Source organism: Manacus vitellinus, unplaced genomic scaffold, assembly GCF_001715985.3.
Source record: "Manacus vitellinus isolate BGI_N305 unplaced genomic scaffold, ASM171598v3 scaffold_10_pilon, whole genome shotgun sequence".
Classification (NCBI taxonomy): domain Eukaryota; kingdom Metazoa; phylum Chordata; class Aves; order Passeriformes; family Pipridae; genus Manacus; species Manacus vitellinus.
Window position 1 is genome coordinate 12,072,636 of NW_021938838.1, and position 22,044 is coordinate 12,094,679.

The 22,044-nt window shown below is 37.1% G+C and overlaps 1 protein-coding gene across 2 annotated transcripts in view; it reads right to left on the reverse strand.

Annotated features, from left to right (window-relative positions):
* The window catches only part of TOX3 (TOX high mobility group box family member 3), a 60,212-nt gene that overhangs the window by 19,226 nt on the left and 18,942 nt on the right, over positions 1 to 22,044 (reverse strand). The window contains exons 2-3 of one of the 2 annotated variants that reach the window (XM_018086891.1): positions 6,071 to 6,136; positions 1,913 to 2,164 (exon numbers count right to left, since the gene is read on the reverse strand). In XM_018086891.1, the coding sequence (XP_017942380.1) occupies positions 1,913 to 2,164; positions 6,071 to 6,115 (297 nt within the window). In that variant the 5' untranslated portion in view covers positions 6,116 to 6,136. Of the gene's footprint in view, positions 1 to 1,912; positions 2,168 to 6,070; positions 6,137 to 22,044 lie in introns of both variants that reach the window. The other variant, XM_018086886.1, reaches the window with a different exon arrangement.

A 22,044-nucleotide genomic window follows, 5' to 3' on the forward strand; every position in this document is an offset into this window, starting at 1 on the left:
TTTACTCATGGAAGAATCACATTCAGTGAAAGGATGCAAAATCAACAGGGCAAAACTGGGTCAGGTTACAAACCACTTGGTAACACTGAGAGGATACTCGTACACGTAACACAACACCGATCCAGCCCACAATATTTATTATACATTTCTGAGCAACTTTCATTGTCTTCAGGGTACACACACTCCATTACTTTCATTTTCAGGCACAACATTCCTGACCCTCAGGTTTTGTTAATCCGATCACCAGCAGTCACCCTACATGTCCAGTGCAAACAGAATCCCATGGAAAATGGGATCTAAAACAAGTACCATGTCCTTCAAGGCCTGTTTTAGGGAGACCCTGTTTTGGATCCACGGAACGATGGAATTCTGTACCTCCTCAGGAGTGGGCAGTTTGTGCTTTACTCTGCATTAGTGCTAGCTACCCTGCATGACCTCCAAAGAAATATTAAAATTGGCAATGAAGTCATCAGCCTGTAGAATTACAGAGAAATATTTGCTGCGTGTTGGTTTGTAAATCTTTAACTAATTTTCACTTGCCAGAAAAATAAAAAAGAAGATTTACATGAAATCACAACATAACAACACGACCTTTATTACAGTCCAGCTGTAAATAATGTGTTTTCACTACACCAAGTTTAGCAAAAGGTCCTATGTAAAATAGCTAATCAGAAAAAAATATGGTTGATGTAAAATATCTGTTCAAGCTAAACATTCATTCACTCTTCAAGATGCAATACAGAAGCTAATTCTAATTGTAACCACTGAGTCTAAAATGCTGAGTAGGATAAACTGGCTCACAGCTGTGTCTCATCACTGGGAGTGTGAATGCTACTGCACAAAGCCCTCAGAAACCCACGATGGGAGATCCCCCAAAGCTGAAAGGGAAACACAGCAAGAAAGTGGAAACTGCTCCATGTACCCTCTCATGGAGATCATAGCCCTACAGTGTATGTAGGTTCTGGAGGAAACTTCATACATTCCTGGTTTTGATTGCTCTGATTAACACTGGAATAAGCCTAACAATCACTGTCACTCAGCCCTTCACACCCAGATCATCCCTCCCCATTCTGGAGGGTCCAGAAACAGCCCAGGAACAGAATACCACCCTGCCCCAGCCTCTATGGCCAACAAGAGCCCTGGACAGAACAGTCTTTTTATGGCCCTGTATTTCTGAGTATGATCAGGGTAATACATCCCTATCATTTCTGAGTTAAAAAAAAAATAAAAATCAATTTTCATTTATAAAGATTTAGTGGATAGAATATAGGGAAATACATGTTTTTTTCCTGCTGGTTGGATCTGTGTCCCAATCTTGTTCTGAGCTACTCTCAATACCGCACTTTCAAGATTTAATGTTGGTGCTCAGATGTGGGTCCTACACTTCAAATACAGACAAGCAACTCATTCTAAATGCTGCAGTTCACCCTGGCCAACCCAATGGCCTTTCAATCCTTGATGCAAGTGTCAACTGTATAGCACATTTTCGAATTTTAGGAGCACTTAGGATGCACATGGGGTGTCAATGGTGCCCAAAATGAAAATTCTGTGTTTGTAAACCCTGATTGCTTCTTCACAGGAGATCTGTTCACTCACAGTATAGTACTGCACTGCATATTAACAACTACGTTCATCTTGCTGAATCCACCAATATTAAACCCTTAACCATTTGCCAACTGCCTTAGGGAACTGAGTAATAGTATATCATTGTTTGCCGTGTACCACTGACAACACGTGTCATCGTTCATACACAACACGCCTGCACATGATACAGAGCGCTGGCAAAGGCTTGGTCAGGCTCCCCAGAAATCATACACATCTTCTGAGAGGACAGTGAAAACTGAGAGATGACACTAATCTACATTTGACAGACAATATTAGGCAACGGGAACACACAAAGAACCACACCTACCATGTGCAATCCATTGCTGTGGATGACACCGTCTTGCTCCACGAGATTTCGGGATATTGTAATAGAGGGAAGATCCAAGCTCTGGGGGGGGAACTGAGGTGTAAATTCATTTCCTTGTGCAGGCAGCTGGTCACCAAGGCCCTGAAAGGGCAGCAGTATATCTGCCATCCCCAGTGCAGGGTCTGACTCAGGCGGGGGGGTAATGGGTGGGATTTCAAACTCCTCGTCCCCAAGGCTCGGCGTATGGAACGTCTGCTAGAAAAGGACAGGACAAGGCAAACCACGTTAGGGCACACTGAGCTCAGCAATCACCTCCACACCCACAGTCCAAATCTTGGTTTGTTTTCAAATGCAAATTCTATAAGCAACAAAACTTTTAAGTTTAATATGCTGAAGGGGTTTGTGGATCATTCCAATTAAAGATTTAAGTCTCATTATCATATGGTTTTAATGCAGTATCAGTATTAACAGTTTTTTAATGTGTATTTAATTAGCAACATCTGTCTGTTGTTAGTCCAAATATCAGCTACACTGGATTTGGCTGTATAACAAACTGCCACTTTACTGATATGTTAGTAAAATAGCACAAACAGCTTACATTACTCTCATGCTTCATAAAACACCGACAATTTTGTAGCACACACAGAATTCAGCACTGACCATTTCACATCTTTTGTCTCCTTTTACCCACTAACAAACATGAAATATTATCATTCTGGTCTTCATTTCTTTTCCATTCCCAAAATACAATAAACCCTTTTGAACACGGGTTGTAATTTGGAGGAGAAAAGTATAAAAGCGTGAGGGTGATTACAGCAGCTTCCAGTGCTTTCTGAAGCAAGCCAGCTTTGTTTGAACAGTAGGTTTGTTATGAACTAAACACCTGTTAAGATGCCTTGAGCAAAACATTTACTGCCAGTTATCTTCAGGGTTTGTGCATGTTTGTACTTGTGCATGTGTCTGTCAAAGATAATCTTTATTCAAGTAGAGTCTGTATCTGGCTTCAACATTGCTGACTTTTATTTGGGAAACAAATGAGCTACGCTTATTCAAATTTTTTGAGAGTTAAATGAACTTTCATATATTATTTCAGGTCCACTGCTACTTAATAATAGAAATTCAGTGCTTGAAATTAGGCCATTTTAAATGTACTGAAATCAGGACTGTCTTGATGAAATTGGGCAGTTGGCAATCCTAAAATAGGCACTCTTGTCTTGTTCTGGACATGCAAGGCTGCTCTGGGATTTGTTTGTTTGCATTAGTTCACGATTCAAGTTGGGGGGGGAAGAATTGTTTTATGTATTAATTACATTGTCTGAAAGAGTGACTTAATGCCAGTTAATTTAAAAATGATAAGTTCAGTGAAAGATCTCATTAACTGCTGCAAATTGTCATCCTTCAAACTGTTAATGATGATATAAATTAATAACCGCTTGAGAGAAGATGGAAACTGAAACACAAGAAAAACCTTTGCTTGCATATAGAACCTGTCAGCTGTCATTATTGGTCTCACACCAGAAATGATGAGGTCCCAGATTGCTGCAGTCTGCAGCACCATCAGAGTCTGCTGAGACTCTGCCCATTTCACTCCAACTGCAAGGCTGTAACTTAATTCTGGATGTGAAGGCTGGGCCTGGATTAGGGAGACGTTTGACTTCCCCGCTGCTATATTACAAAAGGTGTGAATTTTTCTTCCCATGGACAAACACAAAGGATGGATTGGCCAGGAGAAGTGGTTGGCTAATGAACATAACCCTATGGCTGCATTTGCAGTTATTTTGGCACTAATGTGGTCTAGTAACAGATGCAACTGTAATTTGTGACTCATTTGCTACCCCATTACTGCTTAATGAAATCTAACATATCACATTAACAATACGGATAAACACTCATTCTTGATATGTGGCATTTGGCTGTTTTCATTACCACTGTAATTAACACTTGAAATATTATTTCAATAAATATTTAAGGTGCTTTAAAATGAGTCGTAGTAATCATGACATAGAGACAGAAAACACAAAGCAAATGTGTGGCTTCTAAGCCTGAATGTGCTCTAGGATTACACTCTTAAGGCATTATTTACAGGAATAAAATGGGCTTCCTAGCTCAGCAGTGCTCAGGCCCAAAATAATACTGAGAAAGCTACATTCATGTAATGTAAAACCACTATAATTAAATACATTGTAATGTGGTAATTGCAAAGTTAGGTTGATGCTTTAATGTGAACAGTAACACTTAATCATATTTTTATTCCTTGTTCAAGCAAAAGGGTTCAGTGAAATCAGTATTATTATAGTACATTTGAACCTCTCTTTACTTGACATATCTATGAGATATTAGTAATTATAAGGACTGGATCTTTTTTTTCCCATCTAACAGAATAACTCTAGGACAGCTGTATAAATATAGAACACAGCTAGATAATATTACAATATTTTACTCAGAAAAGTAGCATTCATCTTAGTACTTATAGCTTACTACAAATGGGAGAGTAAATTGATGAATACGTTAACATTTTTAAATGTGAATTTAATTTTAACTCTATAACTTGTCCAAATATGTGTGTATATATATACATATTTTAAACATATAATGGACCTAAGAGTGAGGATAAAATAGATGTAATCTAAGAAGAAAGCAAGCCTCTTAGCAAAACAGTCTTAAATCCAAATCACTGGGCTATTCAGTCTGTAAAAAGAGCCTGAATAGTGTGCAATTTGGGACTGCAGAAAGGTGCTGTTATGACCAGAAGATGGTATAACATTTGTGAGATTTATCTTACCAATCACATTTTTTGAAGTTATTAACTTTTCAAATATTTATATCTTACATATTTTTAAAAAAAACCAAAACTGTTTGCATGGTTAAATGCCATCTGTACTGAAATGTTCAAAACATTTGTTCCTTTTGATAAAAATGCAAATCTGGAGAACTGTTGTATCAACATATAACAGCCAATGTCTGACACGGTGAATTATCACAGCTGGAATTAAATTGTCTCTGAACAGCTGCTGGCAGCAGAGCTTTCATCAATGTTTGATTCAAATGTAGGAAAGAAATTCTACAGAAAGAAACATCATGTTGTCATTACAGATGGGGTTTGTGTTCATTATCACAAATAACACTGGAGCTAGTGCCAAACAATATTCCCTTATCTAAGCAGTCTTGCTGGGTAAAAAGAGATGGTGACCATTGTATAAATGATTCATAAAATCCTACTCTTAATTCTAGCCTTCATATTTATTGTTACACCTTTCTGCTCATTTTCTCTAACTGTTTTAGAAGTGCACAGGAATACCTGCGACTGAATCCTGACTTACAACACGTAAAATCGGGGCTGCCCAGTTTTCTGACCTTTCCTTGTGTTGGGAGGATCATTTATGGCGTGCCCCCTACATCAGTAGTTCTTGTTGCCCATATTGCCATGCACACAGTACACAGTGCATCTTGCACTTTCTGTCCTTCCCTTTGGAGTCAGAGCTGTTGGGTTTTGGCCATGAGCAAAAGCTGTTTTGGTCTGGAGCTGGGGTCAGCACTGGCGTGTTGATGGTCTAGTAACTGACTGCAAGGTGACCATAACAAATACATGGAGCCTGTAGCTGCCATACCTTTCTCCTGCTTCCATTCTCAAAGGCAGTGATCAAATACATCCCCTCCACAACACAACCAGCCACCGCCAGCCCAGCCTCCAGGTTTGTTCTGGATCTTGGTCAGAAGTTTCCTTCACGTAGCACACACACTTCAGGCAACAAAGCTGGCTTTGATTTTCTAACTTGTATGAGTATTAAGAACCCAAATTAAAACATTTGTATCTATAACAAAAATTAGAACATTAGCTAGTAATGACTATTACTAAGCTTGCTTTCCAAGTCTACACCTACTGTGCTTTTTATTTGTTTCCTTCTGTTCATAATTTTTTTCCATACATAAAGCAGATTTGTTTCTATTGACATGCTATGTAAGTAACAGCCTTATGGACAGCTAAATTGACTAGTAATGGAGAGCTGTCAGGTTATTTTCTTTCTCATTAAAGTCTTTATTTTGTGCTCCATAAAACACGCAGAAATTCGGCACTTCACTCTTCATCCATTCAAAGTCTGTTAAATTATCACAGCAAACAGCAGAATATGAGCATAGATAAAAAATAAAAACATCTACCTCATTTGCAGCAAGAAATGCATTATTTGCCTCAGCCATGTTCATGTAGTTGTTATTGTTTCCAAACTGAAAGAAAAATAAATATTTGGATTTAATGTATGCCACGATAAACTTTTCTTTACCCCATTACTGGCGTATAAAGAGTTGGGGGAGAAAAAAACACAACAAAAACAAAACAGCAAACAGATAAGATGTAATTTTGCAGATGTTCTTTGAAGTCAGAACTAGATTGGATTCAGCTTTATTCTTTTTACTATTATTATTACATACTCTACATGCCCCAGTCTGTACATGGAAAATACATATCTCTTCAACTTGTTTTGTCCACGCAGCAAAGCCACCCCACAGACCTAGAGGTGACTTTGGAAATCACAAGTCCATTAGAAAAAGACTGTTCTCCAGAAAAGTCACTTCTACTCAACTACACCTTTCGTGACACACATTACAATATCGCTCTCGATGATCCTGATCTGGAGGACTGCTGCAGTCAGAAGTGGCTGGCATGTTACTATTACAAGTAGACCTGGTTTTAAAGAGCTGAAGGTCAGTAAGGGGAAGAATGAGAATCCACAATGTGGTTCCTAAAATCCCATTATTTCCACGAAATTAAAAAGCCAAACAATCCCCCTTTGTTTATCCTTCATTCCAGTTGAGCTCCCATGCCCCCAGTGAACATTAACACCTGAAGATTTTGGAAACAGAACAACTGAGACCCCGAGATCTGCTCAGGGTGGAGTGGCCCAGTTCCCACTTGCTGTCACTGAGGTGTAAGTCTGCTCACATGCCAGTGATGGGAAGGGATTTTATCGGATGCCATGGAGTCATTTCTTCCAAATTCTCAAGTATGAACATTTGTTCAAGTACTTTTTCTTCTAAGCACAGAAGAAAAGACTTTTTCAGACTAAGCACAGAAAAGAGAGAGATTATCAGCATAATACCGTGCCTTATGCCCTTCAACAGCACTTCCAAAGGCATGTAAGGCTGGTAACTAATTCTGCACGTGTTCCTGGAGCCAGGCAGGTATCCAGAGTCTTTGCTTCAAGGAACAGACACCAGGCCTGCATTGCAGCTACCAGCAAAAGAGACTTTCACACGTGCACATTGTTATTACCAGGCACAGAGCACACTGCAAGGTAAGAGGGCTGAGGGAAAAGCCCCTGTGCTGTCCCTACCACATCACTGCTGCTAAAGCCACGCTAAGCATTCTTCACTTAACTTCCATTTTTGAGCTTTATAAGGCAATTTTTTTCAGGAAGGCTTTGTTTTATCTTGCCAGATCTTGGTGGACCTGCCCTCTCCTCAACCCCACAACAGCAAACACTCCTAACAGCAGAATAAGCTCTGCAACCAGTGTATGAGGATGGGTAACCATGCACTTGCACAGATTGTTCTTTCCAAGCAAGAAACTCTGCTGTGCTTTCAGAGCAGCTGAACCTCTCCTGAAAGAAAAACCACTTTGCTTCAGCTCAATTTGCTACAGCTGCACTTGGTTCTGATCGTTTTTAGTAGAGAAATGTTTCAGACCCTGACTCTCCAATTCCTCACTGGAGGGACCACTCACTGGAGTTTTCCCTAAAAACTCCAACAGCCATTTCTGAAATTAAGACAAAAAGTGAAAGGAGATAAAAAAAAAAAAAAAAAAGATAGACACAAAGAATTGGAGCCTTGTGTACCTGCTGAATTGTCAGATGGACAACAGCTGACACCAACAAAATCAGAAGACAATCGCACGCAGGGGGGAGCAATACAAGATGGGATCCCTCATTCTGAAGTAACAAATTCCATTTGTGTACTTATCATACTGAATCTTTCAACCTATAACACATGTTCAGCAACAGAGGCCTTAACACAATATGTAGGCTGCCTCATAGCTATTAAAACTCTGTTATCCCCAGCTATGCAGATACTCAAGTAATGTCATCCATTTTTAAAAGCCCAGATGTCACCCATGTTCAGAGATTAAAAAATTCAAGTAAAATTGCACATTCAAATGACTGTTTTGGCACATAGGGATGTGTGTGTGGATTTGTTGCACAAAGACAGTACTTCAGCTCAACAGTGCGATCGACAGGAGAGAATTTTTCATGTCAGTTAGTGACAAACTAAGAAAGATTTACATAAAAAACTCAAATGGCTCAAATAGAGCTGTTGTTTCTACAGGAACAAAAAAAGAAAAATAAAAAAATCAAGTTTTCAAAGGACACCCAAGTGCAAAGGTGCACTAGGCAAGTACAACTCTAACATAAATAAGTGTGGAAACCCCCCATCCTGTTTTAATATAGGGGCTCTTGGGGGCTCCAGGGCCTCACAACAGAAATGCAGCTGATTTTTAACCTTGAAAAGTAAAATTCTACATTGTTTTGGTCTATGTGTATTGCTCACACCACAGCTACTGCTGTTCTGATTGCCATGTGGTTTTATTCCTTTCTGTTTTATTAAAGTAAAACAAAGAGAGAGTGACAACTTAATTTTCCATTTTATTAAGACTAGAAGCAAATTATGTAACAAGGAATGTCAAAGCTAAAAGTTACAGGTACAGGTTACAGGTCCTTCAAGTCATTCTGTTCTTGGGTTATAATATTTAAGACCCTATTGTGTATGACTTAGGCACTGATGTCAGAAACTGGAATATTTCAGCTTTTGTTAGTATGGATAACAACTAATATTCTTTACATTTATTTTTTGTCTCTGAATTGGAAATCCATTGAAGGCACACAACAATTATCAGTGAGTATTTCTAAGATTAAACTTCCTTATTATCTAATGGTACCTATAACAACAAAAGAAAATAAAATGGTTATTATCTTAAGGACTTAAACAATTCAAAAAACAAATTAAGCTTAGAGTGAAATAAGAACTGGGTTAGAAATCCTCTTCTGAACAGTTAGTCTGCGAATGTAATTACTGAAGAAACTACAGCTAATCAGCTGTGAATTGTATCCATTAATTAGTATTTGCCCTGGAGAAATGAGAAAAATCAGTAACAATGTTAACACTGCAATGCACTGATGAGTACTGAAACACAGGGCCCTCAGCATTTAGTCAAGCAGGTGGCTCCAATGGTCCAAGTAATTTAAAAAGCTCTCACCTGAAGTGCAGAGCTGGAATTACAAAGCACTTCTTGCATATCTTTGTATCTATATAAGGCTATAATTAATGGCTTTTAATTTAGAAACACTTTGTGATCAGCTGGGAACAGTTATAAATCATTCTAAATAGAACAAGGGGTTCTTGTCTATTTTAGTAAAATAATTTTTTGTGAAATGACTCTTGTTGCAGTCAACATTTTTCTCCATTTATTTTCAAAAGGATCCCCTGCTCAGAACCCTCATAAACATCCCAGAGCATTGGTATAATTGTCAGCAGGGATTCAAATTAAAGCAATTTGGCCTGCCCAGGTAGACTTGTGAAGGCTCCCACCTCTTGGGTTTCCCTGGGATAGAAGAAGAGTAAGATGCAGCATTTAGTCCAGCTATCTTTTTGTTTTGTGCTGGTGTTGGGATGCTTTGTTAATTACTTAGCCAGAGCAGTTAGCAAGGTTTAGTATAAACTTTTTCATCTAAAGATCTCAGAGCACCCTCACTCTATGACTATGAAAGAATAAAATGTTTTCAGCTTGCTTTGGCAATACACACCATTGCATTACAAACTATGATTTGTTTCCTTTGATTTCAGAAGCTCAAACTCCATCTTCAGTGTTGATGAACACATTGAGTCCCCCAACTGGCTGCCACCTCAAACCAATGGAAACCACACACATATGCCCATTTCATGAAACAAAAACAAACAAACAAACAAAACCTCTTCTGAACTGGTTTTGAATCGCAACTTCCATTCTGCATGCAAATCATTGCATTAAAACTTTGACAATTCAGGACTCTACTCCTGCATGTTGTAAGGGCACTCGGATCTGGGCCCTGCTGGAATCTGTATGAACAGACATGGGGACTGTAATGAGAGAGACTGGATGATGCTTTGTAACACCTTGTATAAAGCACTTCCAGAAATCTGATTCTTTCTCAAATAGCTGGTTGAAGCTCTTCTCTCAGCTTTGACTACCAAACCTGAAGCCCAACACCCAGCCTTATTCAGCTTTTCTAGCAAGGGTGTATATTTGCAATGCTAAGGGAAAATTCATGCCCTCTAGTCCTTCCCCAGCATATGCCCTAATGAAGACCCAATCAACTCCTACCCAGCACTGGGGATATAAAAACTGTATCACTGCTACAAACTGCATGTTTTCATTGACCAAACTTCTGGGGCCAGATGTTAGGATATCTGTTTGTAAATCAAGGGATAAGCCACTTGGAATCTGCACAGCACAACACTACTTGGGTTTTCAAGCTCCCCTTTGTACTCACCAGAGCTTAAAAACTGGTTGGTTATGAAAGCTGAGACTAATGAGCAGTTGTTTTAAGGCACAAGTCTGATATGATGAACGTCACAGAAAACCTTGGCAGTTTGGGATAAGAATCAGTGATTAAATGTTCACTGAGCCTGAATTCCTACTAAAAAGATCTTCCAAAAATCTCAAATGTTAAATTGTGGACACTCTCGTGGCTCTTCTTTGGCAACTGTGATTGAGTCATCACAGCAAGAAACAAAAAAAAAATCAAAAGAGAAATTTATGCCAAAAAACTCCACAATAGTAAAAAAAAAAAATCTTCAAAAGTAAGGTAAATAAATAATTTTGAAGGTGTTACGGACACAGAATAACATTTTGAACCTATAAAAGTTAATGGGAATCTTGCTACTGATTTTACTTAAAACATTCAGTCATTAGTAATTTTTATCAACTTTCTGCATTTCTGTTTTTAAATCAACTCAATTGTGGTGCAGCTCTAATCCGAAAAACATTAGAACTCACGCACAACTATTCATTTCCTCAAGAGGCCAAATGCAGAAATACATAAATAACTTAAAACCAGACATAAAGGAGCCCAGACTTCTATCTGAGCATCTCAATGGAGCAAAAATACTAGTATTTTTATGCTCAAAAAGAAAATTTAATTCAGCAGGCAAATTCATTAGATATTCTAAATAATTCATTTTATAATATTGCTGTTTCATAGTGCAACCTCAAGGAAGAATAACCCACTGGAAGGGTTATTATTCCAGAACAGAATACCAGCAAAACCATGGAATGTGAATAAATGTCACAAATGAGAAACTCAAACAAAATATATCCAAAACAGGAATGAAACACATTTTATCATCTTCTCATAACTAATCCATCAACTTAAATTTTGCTTAAAAGGAATTACTGCAATTCTATACTCAAAGCCTCCATGTTATGGAGAATAAATAAAAAAATTATTGGTTATTACAGAATCCACTTCCTCCACTGTTTTTTTAATTAATTTTTTTAATTAATTATCCCAACCCTTATTGAAAAACAGACTTCTGGCTTAATTATCATGACACTAACAGTTCTTTCTTAATTATTAGTTAATATTTAGTCAAAATATGCATTTAAAGTTTCTCAGGATAGTATTTCCAGTCAAAATTCTCATTGCTTGCAGAACAAGCTCTAGTCTGTCACAGCACTACATATCCACTTGTGTATGTATTTTAGACAGTTACACATCCAAATTCTATAATTTCTGATTCTAATTTACTGCTTATGGAAAATGGCACCCTCAACTGATCACACTTCCTGTATTTCTGCAGTAAAATTAGAAGCCATATTTTTTAAAGTATGGCCATTAATAAAATCATTCTTTTATGGTGTGAGCACCCTCACGGTTTTATATAGAGTAATATCCACTTGCACAAACATATATGATGGCAAGGATCTCAGTTTTATCTTCATATTTGGCAAATTAATTCCTCTGAGGTTACACTATCCTTATGAGTAAAAAGGAAGATAACAATCCCAAAAGATGTAATTACAGACCAAAACTAAATTACTTTGCAGGTCTAAGTACTATATCTCAATAATTTCACCGGAGAACATCTTCACAGCATTTGGGCAGATTTGATTTTGCTGCCTGACCAATAATTACAGCTCTGGCAAATACAATGTCTGATAAGGACATCAATTAAGAATGAGCATTGTGTTATTTAAAAAAAAAAAATTCATCATGTTCACAGCCTGTCTGATTGAATGAAATGCCAAATTAAATTAATGGAGATTGCTAAGTCTAGCTGGCTGGTGGGGAACCATGCAGAAAGTGGGACAGCATAGACAATAAACTGTCTGTAATTAAAAGATGAGAAGCTGGACTAATGCTACTTCAGCCTGATTATTCCAAACAAAACAATATACACTAAAATTATTCTGGCAACAGAAGTAGATGAAGTGGGAGGAGGGCTGGGACAGGGGAGTTTTTTTTTAAGTAGTATTAACTATCACCATCTATGCACAGCAGTGTCTTCACTAGATGCATTAAATTAAATACTGGGGTTTTCTCATCAGGAAACACAATTTATTTTCTCAATGAACATTAAAAAAAAAAGTCAAAAAATCTGCAATCATTCCTGTTCTAGATGGATATCCAGCTAATCTGTGTAGAGGCTTTCTCTGTAAGCATGATGTGTTCATAGCAGGAGCAGAGTGTTCTTTTCTGGAAGAGCAAGTCCTTCATAGCAGTTTCAATACTTCAGAAGGAGTAGGCAGTATCTATATTATTTTAAAAAATACAGGTATTCTATTTTCATTCTGCTACTAGAAACCATGAGGCAGATTTTAGTTGCTGGTACACAGATGCAATACCTCTAAAGCTGATAGGAATTTATGTCGTTGTAAGTGAATGAAGCATTTTTTTAAATGTTGTAAATGCACAATTTCATCTCGGAATGAATGTAAAATGGTAGCCTTGATTTTGACACTGCGTCATGACCCGCAGAAATTTCAGTACTCCCCTGGCAGAATGCTAATGTTTTAGAAGAAACAGTATGTGTTGCCCAACACAAGAAGTATTATTGACCACAGACACAGGCAGCTATAGGAGGTTATGGATTGAGCCACTGAGCATAAAGGAAATGGAGAGTCAGACCAGATGCAGGCAAAAGGCTGTCTGTCCATTTGGGTCAGCCTCTGACCACATGGCAGTAAGCTGATAATATATCCCAGTTACATCTAAGAGCAAACTGCTATGTGTGTGTGCACAAGGGTACAGATACATGCACAGAGACAATGCTTTTGTCAGCAAAAGATAACATTTTGGAAGAACTTCATGAAGTACTGAACTGCTAGGTAACTTGTGCCATGTTTATACTTGACCCTTTCTGTTCATATTCTTAGAAAAAATTTATTAGTTATTATTACAGAATAGTACAATAGCAATCAGCTTTCTGAGACAGATTACAGCGTTTTCTTATTTTCAGTAGTTCATATTTTCTGGAAGTGGGTTTATTTCCTGCTAAATTCTGCAAATTTTCTAGGACAGCTCTTCACAGACCTGTAAAAACCTACCCGGAAAGTGTCACCCTTGGCAACTTCGGCCACCAAAACTCACTATGTGACAGTTACTTCTGTTTCTGCCCCATCAACATTCTCTATCACACATCAGGATCCTGCAATAACCTGGAGTAAAAGCAGGCCCTGCTGAAAACAAAAGGAGTTCCTATAGGGGATTTCATGTCAGAAAGCTGAATTTGCTTACAACCACTTTGCTGATGAGCAACAAGCCAAGAGACAAGAGCACAAAACACTAAAATATAAAGTACCCAGCTTTGCAGTCACATCCTCAATGCTGAATTTTAGGCAAATGAATAATCTCATTAGTGGTTCATTAATTACTGAATCTGTACATAAGTATCTGTACAATCATACATGTGACAGTCTTTTGATATTTAAAATCTTAAAGCCTTTAATTCAGGGGACCATTTAGATTCTGATTTTTGAGTCTCAAACATCTGCTGCACTAATTGTTATCTATATCCTTATATAAGTGTGGCTATGTGTGTATATATAAGTACACACACATTCTGCAGCTCTTTGCTGAGAGCCAAAAAAATTCGCAGTGGGATAAAACAGTTGAGCAAGATCCTAAAGAAAAACAGACATATTTTATTCATATAGCCTCAAATATCCATCAGACATACTGCAGATAGTACAGATTTAAAAGTTTTAGGAAAGTAATTAGAATGGAAACATTTGAAGTTACTTTAAAAGCTTTCAGCCAGCAAATAAAAACTTTGACAATAACAATAAAAAGCACTGACTTAATCTCAGTGATTCCAGCCAAACTCTTTAATATGAACTCCTTCAGTGAATTCCACAGCCAAAAGCTGTAACTGAATGGTATTTTGCAAAGTACGATATTGAGCAAGTCTTAGGAACAGTAATGAAAGGAATATTTAATGGTCTCATGTTAGACATTTTCAGATCTCTTAAGAAGGACACATTCTATAAATGTTTTTATATGCAAGAAGTAATTTTGTATGAATATGCACAGTATTATTATTCTGTTGACTGACAGTCAAGGCAATTCAATATATGCCAGATTTTCAGTGCTACTTATTCCATATTTAAATGCATAAATATTAAAAGGTAGTCCAAAGGCCAGTCCTGGTCCTAATATTTATACAAGATTAAGGTGTTATAAAATTAGTCTGAATATTGAAAGTGCTCTCCAAGACAAACATACCAACAATTTTGCTGTCAGATGTTCAGAGAGTTTCAATTTACCATTCTGACTCTGTAGACAAGAATGTCTGTCCACAGTCTGTGGAGCTGGGCCTTCAAAGGTAGTAAAGTGGACACTCGAACACGGATTCTGTGTATAATCTCTGCATCCTCCTACATATACTAAGACTGCTTTTCCTCTGTACAAGGTTAATACAAATATCAAACTTAGCTCAACCCACTGAGATTCACATGAAAAAGACTCGAACAGATCTACAGCTGTTACTTCACAGAGTTCTGAAGTACATTCCCTATCATTACACCCTGTTGTTGCCTGAAGCTTAAAATATGGGAAGAGACCAAATGTTAAGACATTCAGTAACAAAGCCAAGAAGAGGCCACTGTAGTTTAAGTATTTGTTTGAAAATATATAAATATTTAAAGAACATATTTTCTTTCTTTGCTTTCTAACCTAGAGGAGTTTGAGATGAACGACGAAGTTATTTTCACAATCACTCTCATGAGCACATACTTGTCGCTACAATAAACCAGATTAAACATAATTGTCATGGAAGGAAAATACTGCTAAAATGCAAAAAGAACTTACTGATATGGCTAAGTCTCTTGCTTATATGTATTTTTCTACAACTTTGTAGAAATTTGGATTCCACATGAGAAAGGTCTTCTCAAACATTCAGTTTCACTTCACCCAGTTGATGTATGTATTTTATGAGTTACATTTCACTAAACAGCTGAAATTATACATAAGATTTCATTTCCAATGACATCTGAGGACAGATGGTGGTTAAATTATGCTTTTTTCCCCACAACAGCTCTAAAGAACTGAAGCAAGGATAAAGCACAATTGCTCCCTTTGCTAGGCAGGCACTGTGAGAAGGTGGAAATGCCTCTATTCTCCACGATATTTACAAAACAGAAGAAGATCAACAGCCTCTCAGAATGGCCCCAACGTGCACATGTGGTACTGCACAATAATTTTCAAGAAAGACCCAAACCAAATCTATGGGCCTGATTCTGGGCACCACATGCACTCCTGCCCCAATACGGCAGGGTCAGCGCTAACAGCCCTTCTTCAACTCCCTCTCTTCACCTCTGAGTATCCCTTTACCCCCAACAGTTTAACTGCTGCAAGGGATATTTTAATATGGTTGTTTGGGGGGGGAGCAGGGGTTTTGCCCTGTAAACACTTGTACTTCACTTTCCTCTTCGAGGCAATAAATTCATACAATCAAGCTGTTAATCATGTCTACCCCCCCTCATTTATTTTATATAAACCATCTAAGCATTGAATATAAGCATTTCTTAACATAATGACAGCATTTTATAACTTAGAATCCCAAGAAATAGTTTTATATCACTATATTCTAGATTACTGTAACATTTTCGCACACGAATTTAAAGTGATGTGATTATACTGCAATTGGGCTGTAAGTAGCTTTTCTTACAATCTTATATCAAATTTCACTCACTTCAGCGAAAATTGTAAATTCCATTCTGGACTGTGATTCAGCTCTACTACACTAGCAAATTATATCAAGTTTTAAATATAAAATTGATAGAGAAAGGGTGAAGCAGATGTAGACATTTTATAATAATCATAATGGAGGATCAGTCAGGATACTTGCAGGTTAAAATCAGTACATGCATAAAATCTTAAATATCTCAACTCTCAGCCATGTTGATACCATGGGTTCCTGCTATTTTTTATGAAATTAAATACTTTGCACTTCAGAAGCACTAATCATAACCCAACAGATAAACAGCATTTTTTTAAAGTCTCCATTACCTCTACTTCATTTTATGCAATGCAGTGCAAAGGAAGCTATCTATTGCAAAAACAGCCTGTGGGATATAATCACCCTTATTACACATAAACAAGAAAATGAGAAAACCCACCCAGAAATAGCCCAACCCCAGCACTAATCAGTGATGGTGACCCTTGACCAAAGCAATATAATATAGATCACAGATGCATTATGAACAGGCACTTAACACATCACTTCCTCCTCTTTCTTTATCTTACATCAACCTGAAACCTGGAGAATTCCTCCACTATTTTTAGCTGGGGCTGGATTACAAGTCCCACAGCAGGGAGGCCTCTGGAGAGTCATCAGCAACAACTGACTTTATTTAAACATGCAAGATGGAATTGGATGCAATGCACTGCAATAACAGTACAGGAGAATTAAATTTAAGAGTAGAATAATCCCTCATGCTAGCTTGTATTCCTAATTTATGCCACAGAGACTAATCAGGCTTAATTTATCTATCTTTAGCTTCCCACTGTTTTATTTCAACCTAAAGGCAACGTTTTGGGCAGCAGAAACTTTATTTTGTAGGTGAGTAACCTACTTTAATTGCATTTTCATCCGTTACTACAGTCTAGCATTTTCTTCACTTAATTGGGTCACTGTATTTCTTCTTGTAAGTGGGCACAGAAATTACTTCTGATATTGATTGCAGCCCCTGAGGTTCTGCCGAGAGTTGAGGACACACAAAGGGTACACGGCAAATTCCATTTACGACGAATGAAATTAATAAAGTTTCACTCAAACCTTCATATTAGAAAAAATCCTAATGTTAAAATATGGAGATCCCATATTAAGTATCTCACACATGCAGGGTTGGAAATGCCTGGCACCATCATAAAGCCAGACCTCTCAAAAGTCCTCAGCTGACTGTCAGCATTGATGTTTCAAAATACTAATGACTAATTAGTGTTAGAATTAAGTGTATATTAAAAAGCACACCAGTAATTTCTTCCCATAATTTTCAGATGGCACAGAAAAAACAATATGTTTTTTAATATGACAACAAATGGTAATAAAAGCTCACTTGAACACTCAAGTGGTACTCTTCATATCTCGATGTAAGCAAGCACAAGCTTTGCTACATGCAAATTCTTGAGTTTCTTTTCTCAAAGTATGAGAGACAGCAGATCCTAGTGGCATTTCTGCTGCCAAGCTGTTCCACAGCTCACAACTCACACTCTGAATATATTCTCCTACTTTAGTGGACTGACATAATTCAGTCTCTTGCTATTCATACCAAGGACATGCAAGAAGTTGAATACTTAGTTGAATTTATAATAAGCAGATGTAGCTTTAGTTTGAATTCGAAGTGGAGGTATGAACCATAATCATAATCAGTAGATGTATAAAAGCTGTAATCTCTTCATGAACTTTCTTTGTAAGAATATTTAGAAACTGTGCAAGACATTCCCAGGAATACCTGGCAATTACAAGCCAGGTTCATAACTGAAGGTCAAATGGGAGTTTTCCTTATCAGCTGATAGCATGATAATGACCTGAGCTCCACAGAAATATTTCTTTGGGTGTCTCCAAGACAGTACTTTTGATACAGAAATCACTCTGATGGAACCAAATAATACTTTGTACCGTAACCACATGTTTCTAGCAGGCAGATGCCTGTTACAACTAGCTGTAAACTACAGGGAGTTCTCTCATTTTTATATCTTGAACCTTACCATTCCATCCCACTTTTAGAATGGAAAATTTCCCAGAGATCAGAAATCTTTGGGCAGCAGAAGTAAGATGTGCAGTCAGTGCATTCTCACAAAATCCTGTATATTCAGGGGTTTGTTTCCTAAAACTGTTCCATCACTTAATTATATTTCAGATCACATAACAACTTTAGCCAAGTTTTATGACACAAATATATTATGGTTTTGTGATATCAAAGTTGGGTAAAAGTTCAGAACTGCAAATCCTATGTCCACTTCTAGTGAGCAAGCGAAAATTGCTTTGTCTGTTCACAGCCAGAACAAAACCACAGGAAACTCAAAAGGTTGCTTGCTTCCTCATTCTAAATTGTAAATTCTCTTTCTACAGTATTCACTCCTCCTATGTTTTCCTTCATAAACCTAAGTTTGGGGAAAGTCAGGCCCCTTTCCAGTCTCTTCATCCCCTCAGAAGCACAGCCCATGCTACAGGCTCAGTAATCTCTGTTTGCTTCAAAGATAGGGAATGGTGTTCCAGTTTGTGAATATCACAGCACTTCAACCTCATTAATGGTTTTCTTTATTATCAGAATCTTAAAGTGGCAATTCCACACATTCCCCTTACACCAGAAGTTACTAGTTCATCTCAACAGTCATCAACAATTAGAATGATCAACAACAACAAATGAGATTTACAGCATCTCCTGCTTCCAGAAAAAGATTATATGCCATGCAACCCATAAAATGGTTATATCAGCAGCAGTGGGACCAAACTAAAGGCAATTCCAGTGACTCAAAGTCATGATGTCAGCACAGCCACCTGCAGAAATGATGCTAAGTGACCTCAACTTCCAGAGAAGACTTCAGTGTGCATCATGCTTCAAACCTCCACTCACTTATTTAATTAATTGCTCTATAACTCAGTATCCTTTTGCTTATACTGATACAACTCTTTTTGAGGTCCCACTGCAAAAAACGAAACCGAATTTGAGGACGTAAATGCAATTAAAGCTTCTTTTTCACCTGGGGCAGGGATAACAGTAGATGAAGGAACTCCTTAAGCTAGGAATAGTGACAAACCTGGCACACTGTGAAAACACACTTTATTTACCAACAGAAATGGTCAAATTTTCAGTATTCATCTCGCTGCCTACAGGAGACTTTTTCAAAAGAGTCAGCTTTTACACAGAAGCTGAATCACTAGAAACAAGGTCTGAAAAAGACATGCTGGACATGTGCAAAACTTATTTACTAACCGAAGTACATCATAGATTCTGTACACAATTCACCTCTGACTAACAAAAGAAAATGTACATGACCTAATGGAAGCACTGATTATTAAGATTTACCTACCCTCTTGATAAATTATGCTTTGCTCTTGGGTACTACCAAGAAGCTTACAGGACAGAAGCAGAATTAGTTCAGGACAAGAGAAATTATATATGTAAGAGTTAAAGCTAAAGAAAAGAGATCTGGCTTATATCAAGTTGATGTTTCAGATATGAGACTGCATTATAACAGGTTATAGTTGCAAAAATAATTTTGATTGGCATATCATTTATACTAACTACTGCCTGGAACGCACCCAGAATATGCAGCGTACTATAAACTGTTAGGAAATATATCTGTGTATTGTTCAATATTTACAATGTGCTTTATTTTGTAAATATAAGACCTGGCAGAAAAATGTAAAGTATTAAAAATAGTTCTGCTTAAAAAGAATGCCCCTTTTTCCTATAAAAAGAAATATTTCACTAGTAGTAGTTTATAATTTTGTTCGAAAACGTTCACAGTGAAGCTAAATAAACTTTCAATGAAGAAAATTTGATTGCTTTGTTCAGCTGCTCAAACAGATTTCTATCTCTACTTATTTGCATATTTCTGAATATTCTCTTTCAGACCCACACCATTTTTGTTAGTAAAATCAATTTTCTGTTGGACAAAAAGTGAGATTTGCTTTAAAGATTTTAAGCTTTTAAATAAACATGAACTGAATGGTGTAAAGAGCTCTCCTTTTAAGAAAAGATTCTTGCTGTTTGGAAAGAAAAGAATCCTTTGCATTCACAGGTATCAATTGACAGCAACCGATTTTAACACGGAGAGAGAAAAAAATATACAAGGGCAAAACAAAAAGAGTTGCAACCTGATTATGTAGCTACAACACAGACTGATGCTAAGTTTAATTTTTAAGGAACATTGTGTACACATGTCCATATACGAAACACAGAAAGCATTAAACTCTGACATAAAAGATTTATTATTAGTTTTATTATTGATTTTCCAAAGCTCAAAGAATACTCATGATAATGAAATTGTATCCTCTGCACACGAAGAGAAGGACTGTTCTAAAATCCAACAGTTCTGCAGAACCCTCAGCAAACATCAACCAAATGCAATTTTTTCTAAGTGTGTTCAGCTCTGCTAATAGTTATTGTTTGCACAACTGTAACTAAGTACATTACCAACTAGTTGTTCAATCTATATAAATTTAAGAAACACACATTGCCAAGGAGTGACTCATATATCAGTCTATTATATGCTACAGAGCTGACTGTATTAAACAAATCACTTTCCCTACAGCTGAAGAATAGAAGCTATATACAGAGCAGAGGTTATTGTCTAATTTAAATCTTGGCTCCCTTCCCAGAGCTGTACAAGATTCCAATTTGTGGAAATGTTACTCTCTGCTACTGCCAGAAAGGCTACAGAAAATGGTATTGGGTGCCTTCCAGAAATATGTCTGCAAAATGCCAATCAACAAGTCACTAAAGATTAACAGTATGACTGTACCAAATTAATTTAAATTATAGAAACATATGGCTAGGATGTTTGCACTGCACTTAACACAACACCTGCTTCACAAACAGATAAGTTTCCTTCCACAGTATAAAATAATATACGTCAAACGCCTTGAACCTGATTCCTTATAATGGGGAAAAAAATCACTTAATAAACAGTAACCAGGGGGTACCACTACTAGCTACAAGCCACCATTTTGTAATGGTTAAATCCCTTATTTATTTTAAATTTTACACTAACTCAGACTAAGTGGTCTTTGCTCATCATAGAGAAAGTAATTAGTGAGAACAGATATTAAGTAAAAGAAGGTGACAGAAATAAACATTTTTATATTCCATTTCAGAAATCCAATATTTTAAGTCAATTTTGTTAGAACACTTCCAGACTTATAACAGTCCTGCAAATACATCGTTATTGTGTCTCCTCTCTCTCTACACAAAGTTGACATTCTTAAGCAAAAGCCACTCTTGAAAGGCATTATAAGCTCATGAAAAATTAAAAGATTAAAAATTACACACCAAAAGTCAAATATTTTATATTTCCTCCTTGTGCTTTTCAATTATTTTTTATAAAACTCCTTGATACATATGATCATGTAATCAAATAAATAAAGAATTTTAAAAAATCAGTGACAGTCTTAGAAATATTTACACATTAGAGTATGCCATATTTCAGCTGAAGAGGAAGGGAGCTGTTTTATGTTTCTCTCCACTGCTTTTCTATTATTGCCTAGCTAATGGAAATACATCAAACAAATGTTCTACAAGAGCAATAAATATTAAAGTTGACCTATCCATCTGGAAGAAATGAGAACAATACTGCTCACTTTTAGCCCAAATATGACACTGATAAATGAAGCCGTGAGATTCCATCACACTTTCAGCAACCTGGGCTAAGCGCCCACCACGTGATTCTTGTACCAGCAATTTTCTCCATTCATCTTCATTAGGCAGTCACTTGACCTGCCTCCCAACATCCCTGTCAAATTTGAACCTTTCGGGGTCTGCTTGTACTTTCTAACAACGTACTCTAAAAGCTTTATTCCCTTTTTGGAAAAAAACTTGGATGATCACAAAAGAATACAGGAGTTCTGGAGAGAGAACCGTCAGATGCTCATCACGA